At 40.2% G+C, this 25,219-nt stretch overlaps 1 protein-coding gene across 1 annotated transcript in view; it reads left to right on the top strand.

Moving 5' to 3' along the window:
- The window catches only part of calcrla (calcitonin receptor-like a), a 23,117-nt gene extending 5,482 nt beyond the window's left edge, over window positions 1-17,635 (top strand). Inside the window, exons 2-13 of the mRNA XM_042084472.1 lie at window positions 4,446-4,532; window positions 5,666-5,816; window positions 7,038-7,151; window positions 7,582-7,694; window positions 7,821-7,912; window positions 8,038-8,164; window positions 8,266-8,419; window positions 8,517-8,577; window positions 9,713-9,779; window positions 10,212-10,430; window positions 14,387-14,428; window positions 15,222-17,635. Of these exons, the coding sequence (XP_041940406.1) occupies window positions 4,467-4,532; window positions 5,666-5,816; window positions 7,038-7,151; window positions 7,582-7,694; window positions 7,821-7,912; window positions 8,038-8,164; window positions 8,266-8,419; window positions 8,517-8,577; window positions 9,713-9,779; window positions 10,212-10,430; window positions 14,387-14,428; window positions 15,222-15,440 (1,425 nt within the window). The 5' untranslated portion in view covers window positions 4,446-4,466 and the 3' untranslated portion in view covers window positions 15,441-17,635. The remainder of the gene's footprint in view (window positions 1-4,445; window positions 4,533-5,665; window positions 5,817-7,037; window positions 7,152-7,581; window positions 7,695-7,820; window positions 7,913-8,037; window positions 8,165-8,265; window positions 8,420-8,516; window positions 8,578-9,712; window positions 9,780-10,211; window positions 10,431-14,386; window positions 14,429-15,221) is intronic.
- The last annotated feature ends 7,584 nt before the right edge of the window (window positions 17,636-25,219 follow it).

Genomic DNA, 25,219 nt, shown 5'->3' with positions numbered 1-25,219 from the left:
AATTGAGGTCACTGTGAGAAACCTCACTGCTGCAAAGGTTATGAGAAGCTCTAATTACACAGACCATGAAGCGCCATAAAATGTGTTCACGGCCAATTTGCACTCTCATTGTAATGACCACAACGGAAATCTAATGTTCAGGTTGGTTCTAACCTCAGAATGGAGTGGATGTGATACGATTGTCTCACAGCAGAATGATGTGTGAATACCCTGATCCATGATCAACAGTATTGCAGACATATCGTAGACAAGCATACACATTATCCTAAAACAACATTAGCTAACAGCTGTTTAAATGAATAGAATGAAGCAGAGAGGCATGTATAAGTATATGTATATATACTCTTTTAATCCTGTGAGGGGAAATTTGGTCTCTGCATTTATCCCAATCCGTGAATTAGTGAAACACACAGTGAGGTGAAGCACACACTAATCCAGGCGCAGTGAGCTGCCTGCTACAACAGCGGCGCTCGGGGAGCAGTGAGGGGTTAGGTGCCTTGCTCAAGGGCACTTCAGCCATTCCCACTGGTCGGGGCTCGAACCGGCAACCCTCCGGTTACAGGTCCGGAGTGCTAACGGCTAAAGGTAGTGGGAGGTTATTGATGTCACGTGTTTGCCCTGGTGTCTTAACCATACATAGAAAGCCTACCAATGTTGCCTTCATGAAACAATTTAATAGCCCTTGACAGCAGTCTCCACAGCACATTAAAAGGGCAATTACCGCCATATCCTCCTCTGTTCTGGGAACCCACTGAAGAGCGGCTCCACACGCAAACACTGTATGGACTAATGGGTTTGCTTTTGTCTCTCCCTGCTTCTCGGAACAATGACAGGTAATTCCTGAACATGTGTAAAAGACTGGCGAGGGCTGGCACTGGAGCAGTGAGCATGCAAAGGGGTGGAGGACAAAAAGCTTGGCATCTGGGTTACTCATTGGCGTTTGTTGGTGGAAATCATGTTAGCTTATGTTTAGAGCTGTGCCATCTTTGTACTCCCCCACACACGGGCTGTTATGCTGCCCACAATCTCACAAATGCCAGTGCATTTGAACGCATTGGCAGAAAAAAAACAGTCTAACAAAGAGCTGGTCTTTCATCTGTCTTCTGATGAGGAAGAATCTCTGCAATAAAAAAGAATGAAACAACTCGGCTGACTGGCTGGCTGGCTGGCTGGCTGGCTGGCTGCACTGTTGCCCTTCCTCGTAGACTTTGACATCTGGTGGTGCCTGGAGGCAGACTGAGGTTCGTGCCAGGCTAATCCACAGTGTTGCCAGTCCCCAACAGCGACAAGATCGGAGTCATACAAAGCCTTTTTCCTGATGCCTTTAACTAGTAGGCCCATAATCAAATAAAAAAGGTAACATTAACTTTAGCCGGCAGCGAGCTGACATCATCTAATTAAATCCATAAAAGGGGCTGATTGCATCCATTTGCATCTGGAGGCCTGTAGCATGGCCTGGATTGCAGAGGGCTGTTCCACAAAGCGCCTGTTTAAAATTATGCTGTTCCTCAAATGCAAGCACCTGCAGCCATGGCTCTCTGATGTGTGTTGTTTAGGTGGCCTGTCTGTGACACCTGAGCATTTTTACGCTATATTTATTCTTGCTTGACTATATGTGTTGATAAATATTTGTATTTTTGGTGCTTATATTTCTTTTTTTTAGTTATATGTGGTAAATTATTCATTATTAAATTAAAAAGTGTTTTTGAGTCAGGAGGGCAGTTGTATTCATTGTGCTTTGATTGAATCTTTGGATTTAAACCACAGAAACAAAGATGGCTGACTACATGTAGCCTCTAAACAGCGAGGTTACATCTGTCAGTTGATTAATGTTTAAACACAGCATTCAAATGTCCCCCATGACCTTCGTATTGTAAACACCTATTAGATCTACAACTTCTGTTGAAACTCATTTGTTCATTGAATCACCCATCTGAAGGAACAAACTTATTTTGAAAGACACAAACATAACAAAAACTCATTGTGATTAAAGCTGAGTATTTCCAACAGAAGACATCAAACTACTGTAAACATCACTAAACATATCTGCAAATGGTTTGTTTTTGTTCTTAAGGGTACACACACTTCTTATCGGGTCCACACAGAGTCGCTATTAGAATTAGTTACTCGTAATGCCAGTCACAGTTTTGTAAATATTGTATCTGCCGTTCGCAAGTGTCAACAGTCTGGCTGATGTGATAAGTCCATAAGCACAATCACAGGACATGAAATTGCAACGGCTGTGGAGCACGCTGCAGCTAAAAAACCCGTCCCAGAATAGGAAAACAGTCTCATATCTCCATATCTCAAAATGCCGCAGAGGAACTTGCAAAGGATGGGGCACAAACATCCTGTGGCTGAGGGAAGGGGAGGATGTTGACAACATGCAACTTTGCCTAGAGATAATGGGCCTAGTGGAGGGAGAAGTCACACAGACAGAGCCGACTCCATTTAGGCAGCACACAGAAATCTCCAGCATGAGTGTGTTCAGATTCAAGAAAGAGAGTGTAGTGGCAGAATGGAAGAAGCAGCAGCTGTGTATCTCAGCTATTTTATATGAAATTGATGTTACGTTGGATGAATAAGGATATTTAATCTATTGTATAGTTGTGTATGTTTTTCGCAGTAGACAAAAGCAGCTAAAGCCTTCCACCAGACAAGAGCTAATTAAATGTAATCAATTTATTATGTCTGCATTGTGTGCTAATTTAAAATAGTAAAATGTTTTAATAAACTTAATACAATAATATCAATATGAAATTGTGTTGATATTGTTATGATAAACTTAAAATAATAATATCAATAGAAAATCTTGAAGATCCTTATTAAACATTAACGTTCCTCAAGTGCTTAGTGCATTTGCCTTGTAAAGCCTGGGTTCACTGGGTAATGCTAGAGCTGTCATAATCTGGCACTTATAGTGGTTCCCTTTGAGGTTTTGTGTTAAGTGCTACTTCTGCTAATTAAAGTGGCAAACATTTTGTTAGCAGAATGAGTTTAAAGCTGCCATGCTCTCCGTAATTATAACTATGACTGTCCCGGGGGGTTGCAAAGACAGATTTATTGCGGTGTACTCACAGCATGGGGCAGTGTTGCCTCTCATGCCTTAGAGAGAGCTAGACAGGATTCATTAAAACAAGGATCATTTTGGGGATTTAATAGTCACATGAATGTGCTATCTGACTGTTATGTACCATGCAGTATTTAGATGCTTCTGAGTGCTTCATGTGAAATCATAAATGGGGTTTACTAAAGGTCATGGATCACACAAAGAGTGTATGTGCCCTACTCTATAAATCAGTTGGAATGCATCCTTTACCTTATAATGAGGTCATCAGCCACAAGCCCCATTTCATTGCATTGCCACTTTGTGTAGATCAGTAAAAAAAGCATATAGAAAACATGTGACAGCACAGTTAACATCTCATCATCTGTTTTCAATTAGCATTGCCATAATATTTTACTGCCTCGGTTCCAGTTGTTCTCAGAAGTGAACTGAGGGATGTGAGTTGTAATCTCAGTCTGATCTGGCTGTTGGCCATACCCCCCAGGTTTTCCCCACTCTGATGTTACGCCCCCACAACCCTTCTCCAAGCCCCCTGGAGAGGACAAGAGCAGTGGGGTGGCGGCACTGTTTCAGTCCTGAGACTGATAGACTGATTGTTTTAAAGACTCTTGACAACTTCAAGAGATTCAAAATGATATGGAGGCTTAGAATTTGTATGTCCTTTGTTCAAACGTATTTAGCCTGCTGTTAAAGCGCAGGAGTCTTGCTGAGCTCTAAGGTGGAAAGCGATTATGTTCCTCCGAAGCATTTCATTGAGTATGCACTGTGTTATTTAATATTACTCTGAGTTTGCCAAATGGTCACTGCAGGAGGTTTCAAAACCCTCTCTGTCATCACTTTGTCCACTGACACCATCTCTCCCACATGGACCTTTTTGCCCAGTGTGTTCCAAAAACCTGCACTTAACATTCAAACAGATTTCATGCTTATTACATAAGATCTGTCTGAGATATAAAAAGGTAGTGTTTTGTGTGTAGTGTTTTGGGAGGTTGTGGAGAGTGGAGAGTATTCTATCCAAGCATATTTTCAGTGCGTGTCCACTGGACTTGACTGTGCAGTTTTCTCCAGGGCGTCTTTGGAGCAGCAGCTTTCACATTAGAGTGCATCGGCCACCGAGTGCATAGTGTCCTTCGGTGCAGCTCACCCTACCTTCAGCTGTGCGGCCCCTGATGCAGTGCGAGCCAAGGTGACTAGGGGAGATAGAATCGTGTTTTTTTCCTGCCCCATGAGAAGAGCATGCACTGTGTTACTAGACAGGAGAAAATTGGGTGGAAGGCGAGCGTGCTTCTTTTAGCGCGGCACTGTCGGCCACTCTTAATGAGGGAGCAGAACTCTCCGAGTGTGGAATGGTGTTTTATCGAGCTCTCTTCCTTTATAGGTCAATAAAGGATCAGTGGGAATGCCGAAGAAGAAGATGCAGTACTCCTGGATGATCTCCCTCCTATTACTCAGCTCAGTCACCGAGGTAATTTGCTGTGTAGCTTTGGATGATGCATGTTCCTAAACGGAATGTAGAGAGACTGGAAACGGAGACAGACCATCTGTAGGAAAGAGGCTGTTTTTGTGTTCAGAATTTAGTGTCTTATGAACCACATTTTATACCATGTTTATAGATATTCTGTGTGAGTTTAAGCCAGTATTAGGTTTAACTTTGTTGTTTTGTTAATGATGGAAATACACAAGTGTATATAGTAGTCGATTTAATAGCGGCCTTCATTTGAATGAGGAAAAGAACGCGCTGTTTGTCCAGTTTGTCCCCTCCTTCCAGGAAGCACCATAGATGAGGAAGGTTAAAGGGTTTCAACATGTCACAAACAACTCCCAGCTTAACGCTAAACAGCTGCTCTCTGCTCATTCTTGTGAAATGGTATATTTCACACAATTCACAGAAGCTAAATGTACAATCATGTTTTTTATTCAGATTTTCCTAAGATTACTAAAATTGTTAAGACAGTTTATTGTTACTCTACGTCTTCCTGAGTGTTTTGCGTCTACTATAGTTTGATTAAAGTCAAACTATTAGTCAGAAAGTTGCCTCATTCATGACAGTACCATACTGTACATACTTCATTATATATAGTATATATATTCTTTTGATCCCGTGAGGGAAATTTGGTCTCTGCATTTATCCCAATCCGTAAATTAGTGAAACACACTCAGCACACAGTGAGGTAAAGCACACACTAATCCCGGCGAAGTGAGCAACTGCAACAACAGCGGCGCTCGGGGAGGAGTGAGGGTTTAGGTGCCTTGCTCCAGGGCACTTCAGCCGTGCCTACTGGTCAGGGTTCGAACCAGCAACCCTCTGGCCAAATCAAGCACTTCATGATTATTTTGTTAACCCTTCAAGCTGTACGGTCACACCGGTGTGACGGGAATGTTGGAAAATGAACGCTCTGAAGAATATCTGGGTTCATTGAATTCAACATAGAATTTTAGAACCTTGAATCTTATGTTAGAATGTTCAAAACCCCACACCTATCCTTAACTTGAGCTCTATAGCGGTTTCAGATTTATATCATTATTTGATATGGCTCTTAACTCAAAAGGTTACTTTTTGCTTTTGGTACAGTTGATTGATTTGTGTGTATTCACCAGGTGTTTGTTAAAGCTAGCCCTGAGACCAATGGAAGCCACCAGCAGCAGACTCACCATGTGTACACTGAGATTGGCGTCACCAGAAATAAGATAGTGACAGCACAGTTCGAGTGCTACCAGAGAATCTTGAAAGACACAAGCCAGAAGAAAGGTACAGCAATATCTTCAGCCAACATTTTATTGTTCCCATAAGACAACATACACACTAATTGTTTGTAGGCCTACTCTTGTTTATTTGTTTGGCTACTACAATGCTCAAGACCTGAGAAAACATGAAAAGACCTCTCTCATCAGTCGTTCTGATACTGTCTTTGGCTGATACCTTTTTTAGTTTAGTTTGCTGGTTCTCTCTGTCTAATGAAGTGGAGTTTTACTTAAAGTACCCTATTTCAGAACTGATCTCAGGCAGATTTGAGATCCTTTGGGAACGACTTGGAAACCAGAGGAAGACTTTGGACATTCAGCAATCATCTCATTAAGATGGGAAACATTTGGGGATTTGTTTTTGCAAGCCTGTAAAAATAAACAGATTGCGCACAGGCAGGTCGTTGTGAAATGTCCCCTCACTGTAGGCTGGCAGTAAGCTAAATGTAAGAGACAAGAGGGTGCCGGAGGTCAGAATAAGCCATATGATATGTGAGGACACTACAACATTATTTGTAAAACATCAGCAAAAGAGGGTTGGAAAAATTAACTGAATTAGTAATATGAGCTCAGGACTCACACAAGAATGTGCTGTGTAGGTGCATCTAAAGATTGTCAAACGAGCTGTTATTTGCCAACCAATCCTAAACTGGGCCTCTACGGGGCCTAAGCATTTGCTAGCAAAGCCTATATATACTGTTAAGTATTTCTGATATGTTGCTGATTGAATCATAAACGGCCAAAGCAACAAAGAGGAATGACTGATTCTTCTCTATTGCTACATGTTCTTATCTATATTTCTGATATGTCGCTGATTGGATCATAAATGGCCACAGTAACAAAAAAAAAATATTATTAATATTATTATTATTATTATTATTATTATTAATATTATTATTATTACTATTATTATTATTAAAGCGGTCTGGTAAATCTGTAGACCCATTTGGGATTATTGAGTTGACACAGGATGTTAAAGTTTGCGCTCTGTGTCAAAGACATAGTCTCTCCTCTCTGAAGGTGAAATAATGATCACACTGCATTACAGATATGTGTGAAAGCAGTCTCCCCTGACTGCTCTTTCCTAGTTTGAGCCCTCTCCCTTAAATACCCCCACTTCCAACACACTGTTCAATAGGAAGTGTGTCATCGCCTGTAGTGACTCTGGCCCTTATTGTTTTTTTTCCTTTCTTCTTTTTTTTTGGTCTGCTCTCGCTTGGCTGGGCAGCTGGGCCCGTGTGCAACAAGACGTGGGATGGCTGGCTGTGTTGGGACGACACCGAGGCGGGCGTCACCTCCGAGCAGCACTGCCCAGACTACTTCACCGACTTCGACCCATCTGGTGAGATTGAAAAAGAGCGCTCTGATTCACCCAGACACACAGAGCTCACCCAAGCTGACCCAGCTGGAAGGGCAGGGAACACACAGCACAGGAAGCTAAACAGACATGACTGCTCTTTATTTGTCTTTTTTTAGGGTCTGCGATTCTGGCCATTCCCAGATTGTATGTTTACTGTGTTTATTTCACTCAAGCGCAAGTTCAGATAGAAGCGGTATGATTAATACCATATAATAGCATTCTAAAACCGAGTGTTGTGACCAGATGAAAAGATAAACATCCTTTAAACATCCTTTTAAAGGAGCAGCTTTATGAAGTCTTTAAGTGATTTCTACAAAGTGAAAACCCAATGATGCCCTTTCTGGAAGAGCACTGGTGTATGAAGAATGTGGTGAAAATATGTTGTTTACATCTGTCTTGTTTGGGGAAACAGAAATGGTCAGTAAGATCTGCAATGAGAATGGACACTGGTTTCTGCACCCCGACAGCAACAGGACCTGGTCCAACTACACCAGATGCAATGAGCACACAAAGGAAGGAAGAATAGTACGTCTGGCAACCATGCAATTAATTCCTCATTTGTGCTCCTCTGTGTTTGCACCATATGAGATTCTGTCAGCTGTGGAAGACCCGGTTGGTTTTAATTGGTTTTATCTCTATCGTTTATTTCAGACGGCACAGAACTTATTGTACTTAGCCTTAATTGGACATGGCCTTTCTCTAACAGCGTTGTTCATTTCATTAGGAATATTTTTCCACTTCAAGTAAGTGAAACATTAATCGTATAATTACACATTAATATGCATGTTATATCACAAAATGCATTATTGTAAATGTTTCATGACAATGAGCATTGTAGAGTGATTTTGTCTTTATGTTTTTATTTCAGGAGTTTAAGTTGCCAGAGGATAACCCTGCACAAAAATCTGTTTTTCTCCTTTGTCTTAAACTCGGTTGTCACTATCATTTGGTTCACCGCTGTGGTAAACAATCAAGAGTTAGTCCAGAGAAATCCAGTAAGTGGAGACAAATAATACTATTGAATGAGATAAAGCATACCTTTAACTCCTTTAATTTCTGCTGATTCACATTTTATTCCTCACATTTTCCATCTCAGGCCAGCTGCAAAGTGTCTCAGTTCATCCACCTGTACCTGTTTGGGTGTAATTACTTCTGGATGCTGTGTGAGGGAATCTATTTGCACACTCTCATTGTGGTGGCAGTGTTTGCAGAGAAGCAGCACTTAATGTGGTACTATTTGCTTGGCTGGGGTAAGTATAACTAAATGGTCTCACCCTCCGAGCATTAGAATGCAGAAAGTTCTATATACCCACTTAAAGTGTTGTGTTTCCTTTTTGTCTATTCTAGGTTTCCCTCTAATACCAGCTACTATACATGCCATAGCGCGCAGCTACTACTACAATGACAAGTAAGTGAGTTCAATCTGTGGGGCTGAGCTAAATGAATGTGTACAGTAGAGCAGTGACCTTGGGGGCAGCTGTGCTCTACTGGTGAGCGCTTCAGACTTGTAACCGGAGGGTTGCCGGTTCGAACACTGACCAGTAGGAACGGCTGAAGTGCCCTTGAGCAAGGCACCTAACCCCTCATTGCTCCCCGAGCGCCGCTGTAGCAGGCAGCTACGGGATTAGTGTGTGCTTCACCTCACTGTGTGTTCACTGTGTGCTGTGTGTGTTTTACTAATTCACGGATTGGGATAAATGCAGAGACCAAATTTCCCTCACGGGATCAAAAGAGTATATATACTATACTGTGACCTAATTAGGCTCTGACAAAACTACATAGGGGCAGGGCTATATCTAAGCTGGAAAGTGCAGAACACACATAGCAGTTGGCCAGTACACAAAAAGCACACAGCATGTCTTTTCATTTTATGCTGAATGTTTTAAACTTGTGACTGATCCCATGATCAAGACATTTCCCTGCCATCCAGCTGTTCTTTGTAGCACGGTTCCCTGGCGTTTTCATTCATGCAAAACAACTGAATGCGTAATCAGTCTCGCCCATCTCCCTCTGAATGCTAACTAAAACAAATGCATGACAATCAAGGAAATGTATCTTACTGGATGGCTTACTGGATAATATATATACAATATACCATATTATAATTTTAAACTCGGAGAGACTAGAATTCTCTATGTGCTTTAACTAAGGAGCTTGGTCGAGAAGTTGCTAAATGTAAACCCAGCCAGGGGATGTGTTAGCAGCTATCATGAGCAGTTAGCATACCATTTTACCAGGATTGTGTCCAATAACTGCTGCCTAATTATATTAGTCTTTCTCAATAAGCAAACATCCAGCAACAGTTGCTTATTTGCGCTCTGTATCATTTCAGCATAATCTCCCATTAGCCATTCTTCTTCTTAGAGAGTGCTTGAAGCCTTTAAATATTTATAGCAAATCCAATTTTTCCTTAAATCTGACTCCTAGCAGCTTACATAGATCCCATCGGCCTGAAGCTAATTTTTATTGTCTGCAATAGATCTTACTGCATTTTGGGATTAAGAGCAAAACATTTTTTTCTGTTCTCCTCCCCACATTCACAGCTGCTGGATCAGCTCGAATACATCACTACTATATATTATTCACGGTCCCATTTGTGCAGCCTTATTGGTAAGCCAACTGTATTTCATTTCATTTTTCATAGCCTAATGAGGAAAGTTTCAGTGTGTAGGTTATGACTGACTCAGACTATCATGGTAAAGTTGCTCACTGAAATATTTTTATCTCCTTGCTTGCTTAATTAGTGCTCCCATCCAGGGGATTTATTCTCTCCTTATGAAAAAATAAAAGATCAACAAAATGATGAAGTGAATATTTCTCTGTGTCTGCTTTTGACCCAGTTAGCATTTATAGTCCTGCAGGGGAAAGCTGACAGAGAATAGCTACATTAGTGTCATATATCGATTCCTGCAAAACAGAAGTGCACAATTGAAAAATATCTCTCCACTATCCCCAATCCCCACCTCCAGTTTACAATGTAGGCCACTTCAGGGGAACCCTTCAGTCATATAGGAGCTAATTGGGTTTCTTTCCCTGTTCCAGGTGAACTTATTCTTCTTGCTGAATATTGTGCGTGTCCTCATCACCAAGCTGAAGGTCACTCACCAGGCCGAGTCTAGTCTGTACATGAAGGCGGTGCGGGCCACTCTCATCTTGGTGCCCCTGCTGGGCATTCAGTACGTCCTGCTGCCCTACAAGCCCCAGGGCCGCGTTTCTTCCGAGATCTATGACTACGTCATGCATATCCTGATGAACTATCAGGTAAGGCTGGACTGTCCAGGAGCTAAGGAGTGGTGGGTGGGGGTTCGTGACAGAGCTGAGGGTTGGTGCACTATAGCTGGCTTCAAAACTCATTAGGGGCTGAGTTATAACTCAGTGCACAGCTGCAGAAATAACTGGAGCACATTCAATGTAGTTCCTTTGGGGTGTAGCTGCTTTAACTTCACCATGGTCTTTTCCTGGGTTTTTGAACCATGTAATGTCTGGGCCAGTGTTTGGCAGCCCTACCTGGCAAGTCTGTTTATTGTGTTTGTTTCATGAATCCTTGGGACAAAAGTCAAAGCTGTTTCCCCCTATAGAGTCTCCCATTTTCCCTACATAATCACTGCAAGGTACATAAATTGTTTCATCTCACAAATTGTTGTTTTGTCAGGAGCCGACATGGTTTGTTTGTTTGTTCATTTGTTATGTATTAGTTTAACCACAGACTAGCATTTGTTAGCATCTCTAATGTGGTGTTTGGCACCTGTGGGCCACTTGAACTTAGCTGTAAGTGATTATACTCCATGTTTAGGGTCAGTAAGATATTGTCGTAATCTCATCCTCTTGTGTATTACTTCCAGATAAGGAGAGAAATAATCTGTTATGGGTGATAAGCCCACAGGGAAGTGAGATGTGTAGCACAGATTGGAGAAGTGAGATCCTCTAAAAAATGGGCTGCAACAGGGGCAGACGCGTTGTTTGATCACAGGGAAGAGCAGGTGTCACTTCTCTAAGCACGCTGGGGCCTGATTGGCAGCTCTTATTTGTCGGCTGTCATGCCATGTCACTGCTGTACGTGTGAAGATGTGGCGTGGGTTCAGGAGTATATGCATACCACAGGATCCACGATACTCAGCCTGCCAACTGCCACATGCTTTATTATGACCGCCGCTAGCGAAGCAAGCGAAGCAAGCGAAGCGGTCATATAGGGATTGTCAAAGTTTTTTTGTTTTTTTTCCCCCCCGTCATCTACTTCCTGAATTTTTGGTCAACGATACCCGGGACACCGAACCACCGGGACACATAAAATTTGGTGGGTATGTAGCCCCACTAGACTTTTATGGAAAAATTTTGTTTCGTCCCCGGGGGCCACTCCCCCCCCCGTGCTGGGCCCCCCGAGTGCGTGCAGGGTGTGAGAGGGGAATCGATGTGCTTTGATTCCAGCTTGGTAGTTGTAGTCTGTGAAATTAAAAAGCACGTGTGTGTGAAGTATCCAAACAATGACACCTTCATTTCATTATGGCTGCTTTAGCAACACACCTTAAGCTACTGTGTAGTGGGTCCCATTTAGAAGTGGCTACTTCATTCGCACTTTCCTTGACTCATGGAGCTGCGTGAATTTTATTACAACTTTTCGCCACGATATGGCAATTTAAGTCCGTTTGATACTGTAAGGCGTAAGCCATTAGTTTCCAAAGGAGATTTTATTTGTGTCGCCAGCATAGCCTATTGACAATTTATGTTGTAAATAGGCCTACCTTATAAGCTTACCTGTAGCTTAGGGAAGCTAACAGCTTTCTATTAGGATCTAGTTTGTTAGTTACAGTTTTGTCATAACTCCCTGATGCATTTTTGCATTTAGAATAGCCAGAGCGTGGATATCTCAATCGGAAAATTAAACAATATCGGGTGCCTATGGACTAGGCTGGGTGAACCCAGCCTGATCTGCCCGCTATTTACAGTGCATGAAAATGCACTGTTCTGTTATCCGAAGTCTTCTTCTTCTTCTTCTTCTTCTTCTTCTTCTTCTTCTTCTTATTCTTCCCACCAAATTTCTGCATCTAATTCAGCTTTAACCGTTTAACGTAGAAACTTCGTTCAAACTTTGTAACGTAGGTCTTGAAAAGGACACGTGGGGAATGTATTTTTCACTTTTGTAAACTTTATACTTTTTGAGATATTAATAAAAAACAAGCTTATTTTTCCCCATAGACTTAACATGGGCTGATGACATCACAATGGGCTAATTAACTTGATTTGCACCTGTATCAACATCCAGCTGCTCACTAGGACCCATCAAAGGGTCAGTTAAACTGATTGCACCTGTATCAACTGCTTTCTGCTTAACTAGGCCAACTCTACAAGGATATAAGGCACATTCCATCCAACTTTCTATCCATTCATCCTCTTCAAACCATTCACTCACCCATTAAACTATCCACCAACATCCATTAAGCAATCTGCTTATCAACATCCATTCAACTTTCTGTCTATCAACATCCATTACACTATCTAAATTCAACTTTTAAACTATATACTCTGTCTCAGGCTTTAAGCATACAATCTGGCTCTATTAAGACTACAGATTCTGTTCCTATTTCCTCTGCCCACAACTGTTTCAAAATAAATGTCCTCACTACAATAATTCACTATTAAATAATTCAACTATTTAAACTACTCAACTATTTAACTGTTTAGACATTTCAACTGTCAGTTGTTATCAACTATGACTCCTGCCAACTGTTTCCAAATAAAAGTTTGTTTTGCATTTTATGTTAATATACAGTATATTTATATTTTCATGCACTGGTAATTTCCTCAAAATTACATTTTCTAGTTATTTTTTGATTTCTTAAAAGATTGAGCTTGGTCTGGTGAAAGCCAGACTAGCCATGGACCTCAGTTACACAATGCAAGGGAACATGAATCAGCCTATATTTGCACGAACAATAACGGACAACAGCTCTTCAACTTTGGCCCGTTAAAATGTGTATGAACAGTCTAGCGACGCATTTCATCAAGGCCCATTTGGACATGTCAGTTATTTGCACCACTGGTTAGATGTAAAACAGCATTTCGTTTCAGACTAGGCTACTGTTACTTAATTTGTGCATTAACAATAACGTTTCAGACTACTGTTACTTAATTTGTGCATTAACAATAAAGTATTACATGAAATAAAGATGACTAAAATCTTATGTAGAAGAAGAAACATTCACAAAAAATCCATCCATCCAAAAATGACCTTTGTTTTTGATAGCTGTTGAAAACGGCATGGAACTGACAAGAGATGTTTTTGTTTATAAATAAATAAATAAATAACATTATGCTGATACCTTTTGCTTTTCCCAAATACAATGTAGCCTACAGGTGTAAGTGACCTTTCATCAATCCAGTTGCAATGGATGAACTGTGATGAACTGCCCTACTTGTGATTGTTTAGAGATTTTAAAGGTTTTATAACAATGCTACATCTTCTTTGGCTATTCTACAATCTATTCACCTTTTTAGCACCAGTAGGCTACTTTCTGTGCAGCCGCACACACACACTCAGGCATGCCAAACAAGCATACACAAAAGTTTCAAGAGTGGGGGATGGAGTAAAATATGGAGACAAATTGAAGTGTGATTTAATTTCGCGGAACGGATGTACAGGACTGACCGGCGGTCATATTTTGTACCGCTATGCGGTACATCTAGTTCAACATATGTTTGTCATGCCACCGCCTTAAGGCTAGAACTTGGAGATGTACTGGCTGCCCACGTCATTTATTAATTGTACTCATTCTGATTTTTGGAGTGAATGAATGAATATGTAAATTAATAAATAAATGAGTGTGTGCATGCCTGTGGGGGTTCAACTAAAGGCAGATTGCCCCTTACATAAGAAATACATTTTATTTTCTCTGAGTTATACAGTAGATGAAGGCTCTGGAGAAGTTGGTTCACCATTACATAATTCTGTGATGATTAGGGTTGGAATAGTTAGCCAAGATATGTGCTGTCATCACAGTTTGACCGCCTCATAAGTCACTGCAAAAACAAAACAAAAAACAAAAACAGTTGGTTGTGTGGCCTTGTTTACAGAGAAAGCACAGCAAGTCACCTGATGTCCAAACACATTATGAAACATGCCGTTTCCGCTGGGTGTTCCTGTTGACTTGAGCAAAATGTTTACTGATGAAGATTAAGTTCTTGGATTAGTTACAGATGTCTGATGATATTTTATTTTTCAGGGACTGTTGGTGGCCACCATCTTCTGCTTTTTCAATGGGGAGGTAAGATCTGCTTAAAGACTTCTAAAGATTTCTCTGTCTTTTTCACCAAATGTGGCAGTAAGAATAGACTAGGATGCCCCCCCCCCCCCCTCTCTCTCATGGTTAACCTGTCATGGTTAACCTGGTCAAACTCCAGAGTTCTACAAAACATGGCAAGGGAGTCTGTGGTCTCCTGGGTTCTTCTTACAGTAGACTCACAGCCATTAAGACACTTGCACACATCCTCACTCTTTCTCTTACAGTAGACTCACAGCCATTAAGACACTTGCACACATCCTCACTCTTTCTCTTTTTCCCATTTTTCTCTCGCTCTCTCATTCTCGCTCTCTAGTCTCTCCCTGACCGTCCCATGCTGTTTATCTCTTCCTCTCTCTCATGCACATACAAAGACACAAACACCACTGTCAGGCTCAAGACTAAACAAGATTTTCCTCTTTATTTGTTCAAATATGCCACAAACCTTGTTAGCAGTAATAGGGCCTTGCTTTATTTGTCTTGGACATCAGAGCAGCAGGTCATAGATTAATACTATAATCACATAATGGGGGGTTAGCTGTCGGGGAGTGTCTGCATGGTAATGCTTATGAGACGTGTGAATGTGTGAAAAACTCATTATTGCAAATTGTGAGTGTCAATCGTTTTATCTCCCTGTGTGCATGGCTACCAGTGTCTTTCTTCTCTCTTCTGTGTTAGTATGATCAGGGACAATAGATGTCATTCCCTACAGGTGAATAAAAAATAAATAAAAAAATACAAAAAGGACCATGGTGAAACCTGTTGTGCTTCTTTGCAGGTCCAGGCCGTTTTGAGAAGACATTGGAACCAGTACCGCATCCAGTTTGGCAGCACGCTGACCCACTCGGACGCGATGCGGTCCGCCTCCTACACGGCCTCGTCCATCACAGAAGTGCAGGGCTGCTACAGCCTGGACAGCCACTCGGAACATTTAAATGGCAAAGGCTGCCATGACATAGAGACAACCATTTTCAAAACGGAGAACCCTTTCGCTTAAGCTCTGCCACACTACCTGTCTTACCTGTTTTTGGACTGACTTTGATTTTGACTCTCTTCATGGCATTATTTGCTGCACGTGCCCTGTGGAAGGACGGCAATGGACATCAGTGACCGGTGTGTGGGTTTTATTTCATGGGGGTGGGTTAAAATGATCACACTGTATAAGATATTACTTCACTCACTTTTTTCTGTGAAATGAACTAGGCACTTGCTTTCCCCTGGGGCTCCATATGCTACCATCCATACTTGGCCTGGTCACAGAGGTGTAACATATTTGAAAGCTGCTTTTTTCTGACTGAGAACACGCTGGCCCAAATATTCTGGTTATTCCAAGTGGTCCTTACACATTATATTTTTGTCTTTATTTCTGGGCTGTTTTCATAACACAAAAAAGCATGAAATATTGTATGTATGTATGTATGTATGTATGTATGTATGTATGTATGTATGTATGTATGTATGTATGTATGTATGTATGCTGAAAGGATGGAAGCACTGTACAGTTTGTGGTATGTATGTATGTATGTATGTATGTATGTATGTATGTGAGTGACAAAACATACTCTTTTAACATGTTTTGTACAAAAACACACATTCTTTTCTTATTTGTTTCAGTCACAACAAAACAGGTGATAATGCACATGTCGAGATGACAGATGACAGTGCTGACAGCAAACTCATGTTTCTCACAAAATAGTTGCCATTGTGATTGATCACTTACTCTACATTAAGCATGATGTTTTGACATTGTACAAGATAGGACTGTATTATTTTTAGACAGCGTAGAGTAGTAGAAAGATTCTAGATATTCTTATCTGAAATCAACATTTATCTTTTGAACGCTCATAAGCATTTTGTGTAATATAAGAAGAAATTGTTTACGAAAAGAGACTGCAGCCACATTCAGTTTTCAAAAAAATCAAAAGAATACTGCCTATGACAAGAAATTCTTTTTACGGGTTATGGTATTTATACAATTTATACAGTTTTATACAATTTCTTGTATACAAGCATATGCATATACAGTTTTTGTTGTGACATAATATGCGATGAATTGCGCTGCCATAATTTTACACCATGCACCAGATTTAGCTTAGCATAATGAGCCCCTTATTCACTCATATTCAAATTACTGGGTGGGTGTTTCATTTTACACTTAAATAGGTACAGTCACACCAGTTTACAGTGATCTAAATGAATAGCTTTCTTCCTACAACACATTGCCTTGATTCCAGTTCCAGTATTTCTAGTGAAGGAACACTTGTTCTGGCAACTGAAATGTGACTCATATTGCTCTCTTATATTGAGTGCAGTCACATTGCCTTACATGATAAAAGTACACAATATATGTTGCCATTATAACACATCAGTTAATGTTACAAGTGCATCTTATAGTGTTTTGCAATTTGTTATTTATGTCCCATATCTATTGTGGCATGTGTATTCTATTTGTTTTAATATTTTTATTATGGCTTGGACGAATTACATTTTTGTACAGATGTCAAAAGGACAACCTCTCAAATTGAAAGAAACTATGTAAATACCTTTTTTTCCAACATCATTTGGGCAAATTGTGGATTTTGTGTAAATATATTACATTCTTGAGCACGGATATCTACGTATGTCTATCTAGGTGTCCCAAGTTTGAAAGAGTAATGCTTCAGACAACTACACCAACTACTGTACCTGCTGTCCCCAGTCCTCAAACTTCAGATGACCTGGAATGCCTCAGCGAAATGTTGATGTAACGTATACAGACAGTGATGACAAGAAATGCTTCTGTGTATTGTTTGATCTAAAGCTAAATCATGAGCCAAATACCACAACATATACTATTCGCCTGGTATGACCGCTGCAACGGAACTATACCACACTTATTTTATTCAACCCATGCTTGCTTTTGTAATGGTATGTGTGTTTGAATTGGTTACTCCAGGGCAGTTTTAAGAAGTATCATCACATGATGCTTGGCCTTTATCGAAACATTATCTCATGCACAATTTTAATGTATTGGAACCCAACCACTTTGTGTCTCCATGTTGTTTGAGTAGTCTGTTCATTACTGGTGTAACAATTTGTATCTCATTGAATGTGAGCAATGTTGCGATTATGTATGTATATTACCGTGCAATTACAGAGTAAGAGTAGCACTGTGTACTTTTATGACTCTTAATAAATATATTTTCTAACTTACATGGCATAGTTACTTAAAATATCTAATCAAAGTTAATTGAAGTAAATTTGTATTTGCACTTCATTTGAGTTCTACTGTAGAGAGAGTGCAAAACCCTGGCTGCAGCGTTTGTTCATCCAAACCAATCACATTGGATCTTTCTGACTCAGTGAATACAAATAGTGTAGTGGTGCATTGCCAGGCATGAGAAATCAGTGCAACACCTCAGCAAAATGTTTTTTTTTGTTGGTTTTTTTTCCCTCTTTTTTTTGCTTGTTTGTCGTGATCCTCTGGCATTGCCGCAACCTACCTGCAAGATGGCAAATCCCCGCGTCAGTGCCTATGAGTCATGTTTAACCCAGCGTCAGTGCCTACGAGTCATGTTTAACCCAGCGTCAGTGCCTATGAGTCATGTTTAACCCAGCGTCAGTGCCTATGAGTCATGTTTAACCCCATGTTTAACCCAGCGTCAGTGCCTATGAGTCATGTTTAAGCATAGCCTACATTTTGATATTTTCAGCGAATGTCTAAGAGCAGTCTAGTGTTTCCTCTCCTGCCCTGTACGCCAGCGTTCTATTAATGTGAAATAGCATGTGCTGATGATAATGTATTAATGGAACATGGAACATAGAACATGAAAAAATCCCCATAAATACCGGACACTCTCTTAGTGTCCAGACATGGTGTACTGCAGTTTTGGAACTCTGTGCTCTGACCGAAACAGAGTGATGTGCTCATTTGCCTTTTGAAAATGAAAATATTGCCACTGTCCATTAGCAGCCAATCCCAAGATGGAGGAGTCACCACCAAGTTACACGGAACAGATGGCCATTTGTTTGGAAATCTGCGAGAGTCCCAGTCAAACGTGCTGGAGTACAGAGCTTTGCACTTCCCCATCCCAAGATTATTTATGAGATCCATGGGGTTTCACACCAGCAGCAAAGTCAGAGAGAGAGAGAAAGATGGAGAGACAAAGAGAGAGAGAGAGAGAGGGAAATAGAGAGAGAAAGAGAGAGAGAGAGAGAAACAGGCTGAGGAAACTAAAGCCTCCAGATGTTTCCTCTTCCATGTCACCCCTCAACACTGGGAGACCTGCACCACATGGGTCTACACCCAAACACTTAACCAGAACACACAAGAAAATCTGGGACAGTTCAAAACTAGAAAAAGACTCATCAATACCCTTTTGTTATCTTGGGTGTGGGTGCAGCAGACAAGACAAGTCTGACGTTTCTGGTCATGTCTTACATTGATTGAAAAAAAAAGTAAGTGGCCTTCCCCTATCCACACCAGTGTCTGAATATAGGTCTCCCAGGAGAGTCAGGGCCACAGCTCAGGCATAATGCCTCGAGCCCTGGCCTGGCAGTTTGACAGTTCATTGCCCAGAGCGAAAACACACACTCTGTTATTGTAAACCTATTCTTCATATACCAAAATGCTAAGCAGACGAGCACTGTTAATGTGTTAAATACAGTTTCTAGCTAATGTGGTAAAAGGAGAGTTCTTGATAATGTAACATGATACAATTTTCATCTGTCCTTTGAAGGTAATGAAATATGGAGCCATTGAAATTGGAGGGTGTTTATTTGGAGTTCTGCCCAATTAGCAGAGTGTCTTTGATCAGACATTAAAGTGTATGGAGAACAAACATGGTGAAATTTTAATTACATCATCCAATTGAACTGATAACAGCCTGCAGAAAAAAACTTTCATCATTTTATGAGTGTATTTAGTTGTTCCCCTGGAGAAAAGTCTCTGACGTCTATGTCAAGGCTGCTTGCGTCACCAAACCCACTTTGAGTGACGAAGTGCATGCTTCTATAGCAGTACAAATCAAGCATGTAAGCTGGAAGCATTTCGATCACTACAGAATGTTGTGGTCTCTCTATAAAAAACAATGTTTGTTTTGCAGCAAATTGTTAAACAACTAAACAACTTGTAAAAGCCATGTAAGTCACAACATGTAAACAGAACAATGTTTGAGTTCTTTTGTCACTTTGATTTCTTTTGGAGATAAGCTAGTTGGAACTGCCCACCTCAATGAGCTATGCTAAGCTATGCTAACAGTGGGTGCTTCAGACTGAGTTACTGCACGCACAGAGAGGAGAAGGGTATACATCATCTTATCTAACTCTGGGAGAGATGATGTATAAGCTAATTTCCCAACATGTTGGTGTGTTCCTTTGAGTGCCTGTTCCTTTCTATTCAAAAGATTTCTGTCATAGAGTGGGAGTCATGGGAGCGCGACTGTTGGTGTTGCAATCTGACCAACATCTGACCATCCTTAAAATCTGACCATCCTTAAAATCTGACATCCTTAAAATCTGACCATCCTTAAAATCTGACCATCCTTTAAATCTGACATCCTTAAAATCTGACCATCCTTAAAATCTCTTTTCATCATTCAGATAACGCACTGATGTGCCCTCATCACAAATACTAGAGTTACAGCAGTCCAGACGTTTGCTCATTGGCTGGATACATGCCTGATAAGATTTTGCTATGGCAACAGTTCAATCTTTACTCCTTTAAACCACCTGACTGATATGGTTCACAGGACCATTTGCACACCAGGCCAATAGATTATTATTTATAGTTTCATTCCACCCAAATAACCTAATTATATCTCAGTTATTTCAGCTCAAATCGTTGCTTCAAAGAAAAAATAGTTTTAAAATATTCCTAAAACCGTGAATACAGGTCCCTGCATATATAACTATTTTAGTTAATCTGCTCAAGGTTGAAAAATCAGAAAAAGTTTGGATTGGGTGTGGAGACGGATAAAGGATAAAATGAGTTTGTGTTTTATATGTCTTTGTGGTCATTAACATATAAAAACACATTCAGTTACACTCTCACAGCAGATGAAAGCAAAAGCGATGCACCCTGTTACAGTACATTCAGTAACTGAACCTTTGGAAAAAATTATTGAGGGTGACAGTTGAGTTTTACTGAAGCATATCAGGCAGTGGGTTTTAATGAAGCGTTCTCATGCCTGAGGTAATAATGTCAGAATGTGACAGAAAAATGAGCCCAGATCACAACAACTTGTGTGTGTATGGATGGCATAGATTCTGTGTGTATGGATGGCATAGATGTGTTATAAGACGGTCTCTCAAAATTGTAACCTCTATAGGCCTAATAAGAGCGATTTTGAGAATGATAAAAAGCTGAGAGCTTTTCAAATCAGAATCCATACAATTGTAGCCATCTCATTCATTAACACATGCAAGGAGAGACTTTCCTTATCGTTGGTCAGTGTGGACACTTTTATTGTTATAGTTATAGTTATCATTCCTGGTCAGAACGACCCTTAATGAACAACAAAAAAGTATTGTTCCAGCTAATATCAATGACGATGTCCTCACATAAACTATGATGATAACAGCATGAAGAGCGATATCAATGACGATGTCCTCACATAAACTATGATGATAACAGCATGAAGAGCGATATCAATGACGATGTCCTCACATAAACTATGATGATAACAGCATGAAGAGCGATATCATTGACGATGTCCTCACATAAACTATGATGATAACAGCATGAAGAGCGATATCAATGACGATGTCCTCACATAAACTATGATGATAACAGCATGAAGAGCGATATCAATGACGATGTCCTCACATAAACTATGATGATAACAGCATGAAGAGCGATATCATTGACGATGTCCTCACATAAACTATGATGATAACAGCATGAAGAGCGATATCATTGACGATGTCCTCACATAAACTATGATGATAACAGCATGAAGAGCGATATCAATGACGATGTCCTCACATAAACTATGATGATAACAGCATGAAGAGCGATATCAATGACGATGTCCTCACATAAACTATGATGATAACAGCATGAAGAGCGATATCAATGACGATGTCCTCACATAAACTATGATGATAACAGCATGAAGAGCGATATCAATGACGATGTCCTCACATAAACTATGATGATAACAGCATGAAGAGCGATATCAATGACGATGTCCTCACATAAACTATGATGATAACAGCATGAAGAGCGATATCAATGACGATGTCCTCACATAAACTATGATGATAACAGCATGAAGAGCGATATCAATGACGATGTCCTCACATAAACTATGATGATAACAGCATGAAGAGCGATATCAATGACGATGTCCTCACATAAACTATGATGATAACAGCATGAAGAGCGATATCAATGACGATGTCCTCACATAAACTATGATGATAACAGCATGAAGAGCGATATCAATGACGATGTCCTCACATAAACTATGATGATAACAGCATGAAGAGCGATATCAATGGGGATGTCCTCACATAAACTATGATGATAACAGCATGAAGAGCGATATCAATGACGATGTCCTCACATAAACTATGATGATAACAGCATGAAGAGCGATATCAATGGGGATGTCCTCACATAAACTATGATGATAACAGCATGAAGAGCGATATCAATGGGGATGTCCTCACATAAACTATGATGATAACAGCATGAAGAGCGATATCAATGACGATGTCCTCACATAAACTATGATGATAACAGCATGAAGAGCGATATCAATGGGGATGTCCTCACATAAACTATGATGATAACAGCATGAAGAGCGATATCAATGACGATGTCCTCACATAAACTATGATGATAACAGCATGAAGAGCGATATCAATGACGATGTCCTCACATAAACTATGATGATAACAGCATGAAGAGCGATATCAATGACGATGTCCTCACATAAACTATGATGATAACAGCATGAAGAGCGATATCAATGACGATGTCCTCACATAAACTATGATGATAACAGCATGAAGAGCGATATCAATGACGATGTCCTCACATAAACTATGATGATAACAGCATGAAGAGCGATATCAATGACGATGTCCTCACATAAACTATGATGATAACAGCATGAAGAGCGATATCAATGACGATGTCCTCACATAAACTATGATGATAACAGCATGAAGAGCGATATCAATGGGGATGTCCTCACATAAACTATGATGATAACAGCATGAAGAGCGATATCAATGGGGATGTCCTCACATAAACTATGATGATAACAGCATGAAGAGCGATATCAATGGGGATGTCCTCACATAAACTATGATGATAACAGCATGAAGAGCGATATCAATGACGATGTCCTCACATAAACTATGATGATAACAGCATGAAGAGCGATATCAATGACGATGTCCTCACATAAACTATGATGATAACAGCATGAAGAGCGATATCAATGACGATGTCCTCACATAAACTATGATGATAACAGCATGAAGAGCGATATCAATGGGGATGTCCTCACATAAACTATGATGATAACAGCATGAAGAGCGATATCAATGACGATGTCCTCACATAAACTATGATGATAACAGCATGAAGAGCGATATCAATGACGATGTCCTCACATAAACTATGATGATAACAGCATGAAGAGCGATATCAATGGGGATGTCCTCACATAAACTATGATGATAACAGCATGAAGAGCGATATCAATGACGATGTCCTCACATAAACTATGATGATAACAGCATGAAGAGCGATATCAATGACGATGTCCTCACATAAACTATGATGATAACAGCATGAAGAGCGATATCAATGACGATGTCCTCACATAAACTATGATGATAACAGCATGAAGAGCGATATCAATGACGATGTCCTCACATAAACTATGATGATAACAGCATGAAGAGCGATATCAATGACGATGTCCTCACATAAACTATGATGATAACAGCATGAAGAGCGATATCAATGACGATGTCCTCACATAAACTATGATGATAACAGCATGAAGAGCGATATCATTGGGGATGTCCTCACATAAACTATGATGATAACAGCATGAAGAGCGATATCAATGACGATGTCCTCACATAAACTATGATGATAACAGCATGAAGAGCGATATCAATGACGATGTCCTCACATAAACTATGATGATAACAGCATGAAGAGCGATATCAATGACGATGTCCTCACATAAACTATGATGATAACAGCATGAAGAGCGATATCAATGACGATGTCCTCACATAAACTATGATGATAACAGCATGAAGAGCGATATCAATGGGGATGTCCTCACATAAACTATGATGATAACAGCATGAAGAGCGATATCAATGACGATGTCCTCACATAAACTATGATGATAACAGCATGAAGAGCGATATCAATGGGGATGTCCTCACATAAACTATGATGATAACAGCATGAAGAGCGATATCAATGACGATGTCCTCACATAAACTATGATGATAACAGCATGAAGAGCGATATCAATGACGATGTCCTCACATAAACTATGATGATAACAGCATGAAGAGCGATATCAATGACGATGTCCTCACATAAACTATGATGATAACAGCATGAAGAGCGATATCAATGACGATGTCCTCACATAAACTATGATGATAACAGCATGAAGAGCGATATCAATGACGATGTCCTCACATAAACTATGATGATAACAGCATGAAGAGCGATATCAATGACGATGTCCTCACATAAACTATGATGATAACAGCATGAAGAGCGATATCAATGACGATGTCCTCACATAAACTATGATGATAACAGCATGAAGAGCGATATCAATGGGGATGTCCTCACATAAACTATGATGATAACAGCATGAAGAGCGATATCAATGACGATGTCCTCACATAAACTATGATGATAACAGCATGAAGAGCGATATCAATGACGATGTCCTCACATAAACTATGATGATAACAGCATGAAGAGCGATATCAATGGGGATGTCCTCACATAAACTATGATGATAACAGCATGAAGAGCGATATCAATGACGATGTCCTCACATAAACTATGATGATAACAGCATGAAGAGCGATATCAATGACGATGTCCTCACATAAACTATGATGATAACAGCATGAAGAGCGATATCAATGGGGATGTCCTCACATAAACTATGATGATAACAGCATGAAGAGCGATATCAATGACGATGTCCTCACATAAACTATGATGATAACAGCATGAAGAGCGATATCAATGACGATGTCCTCACATAAACTATGATGATAACAGCATGAAGAGCGATATCAATGACGATGTCCTCACATAAACTATGATGATAACAGCATGAAGAGCGATATCAATGACGATGTCCTCACATAAACTATGATGATAACAGCATGAAGAGCGATATCATTGGGGATGTCCTCACATAAACTATGATGATAACAGCATGAAGAGCGATATCAATGACGATGTCCTCACATAAACTATGATGATAACAGCATGAAGAGCGATATCAATGACGATGTCCTCACATAAACTATGATGATAACAGCATGAAGAGCGATATCAATGACGATGTCCTCACATAAACTATGATGATAACAGCATGAAGAGCGATATCAATGGGGATGTCCTCACATAAACTATGATGATAACAGCATGAAGAGCGATATCAATGACGATGTCCTCACATAAACTATGATGATAACAGCATGAAGAGCGATATCAATGACGATGTCCTCACATAAACTATGATGATAACAGCATGAAGAGCGATATCAATGACGATGTCC

The sequence above is a fragment of the Alosa sapidissima genome, chromosome 2 (assembly GCF_018492685.1).
Source record: "Alosa sapidissima isolate fAloSap1 chromosome 2, fAloSap1.pri, whole genome shotgun sequence".
In the NCBI taxonomy this organism is placed as follows: Eukaryota; Metazoa; Chordata; class Actinopteri; order Clupeiformes; family Clupeidae; genus Alosa; species Alosa sapidissima.
The sequence above is the reverse complement of the archived record's forward strand: the minus strand, read 5'-3'. Positions and strand labels throughout refer to the sequence as shown.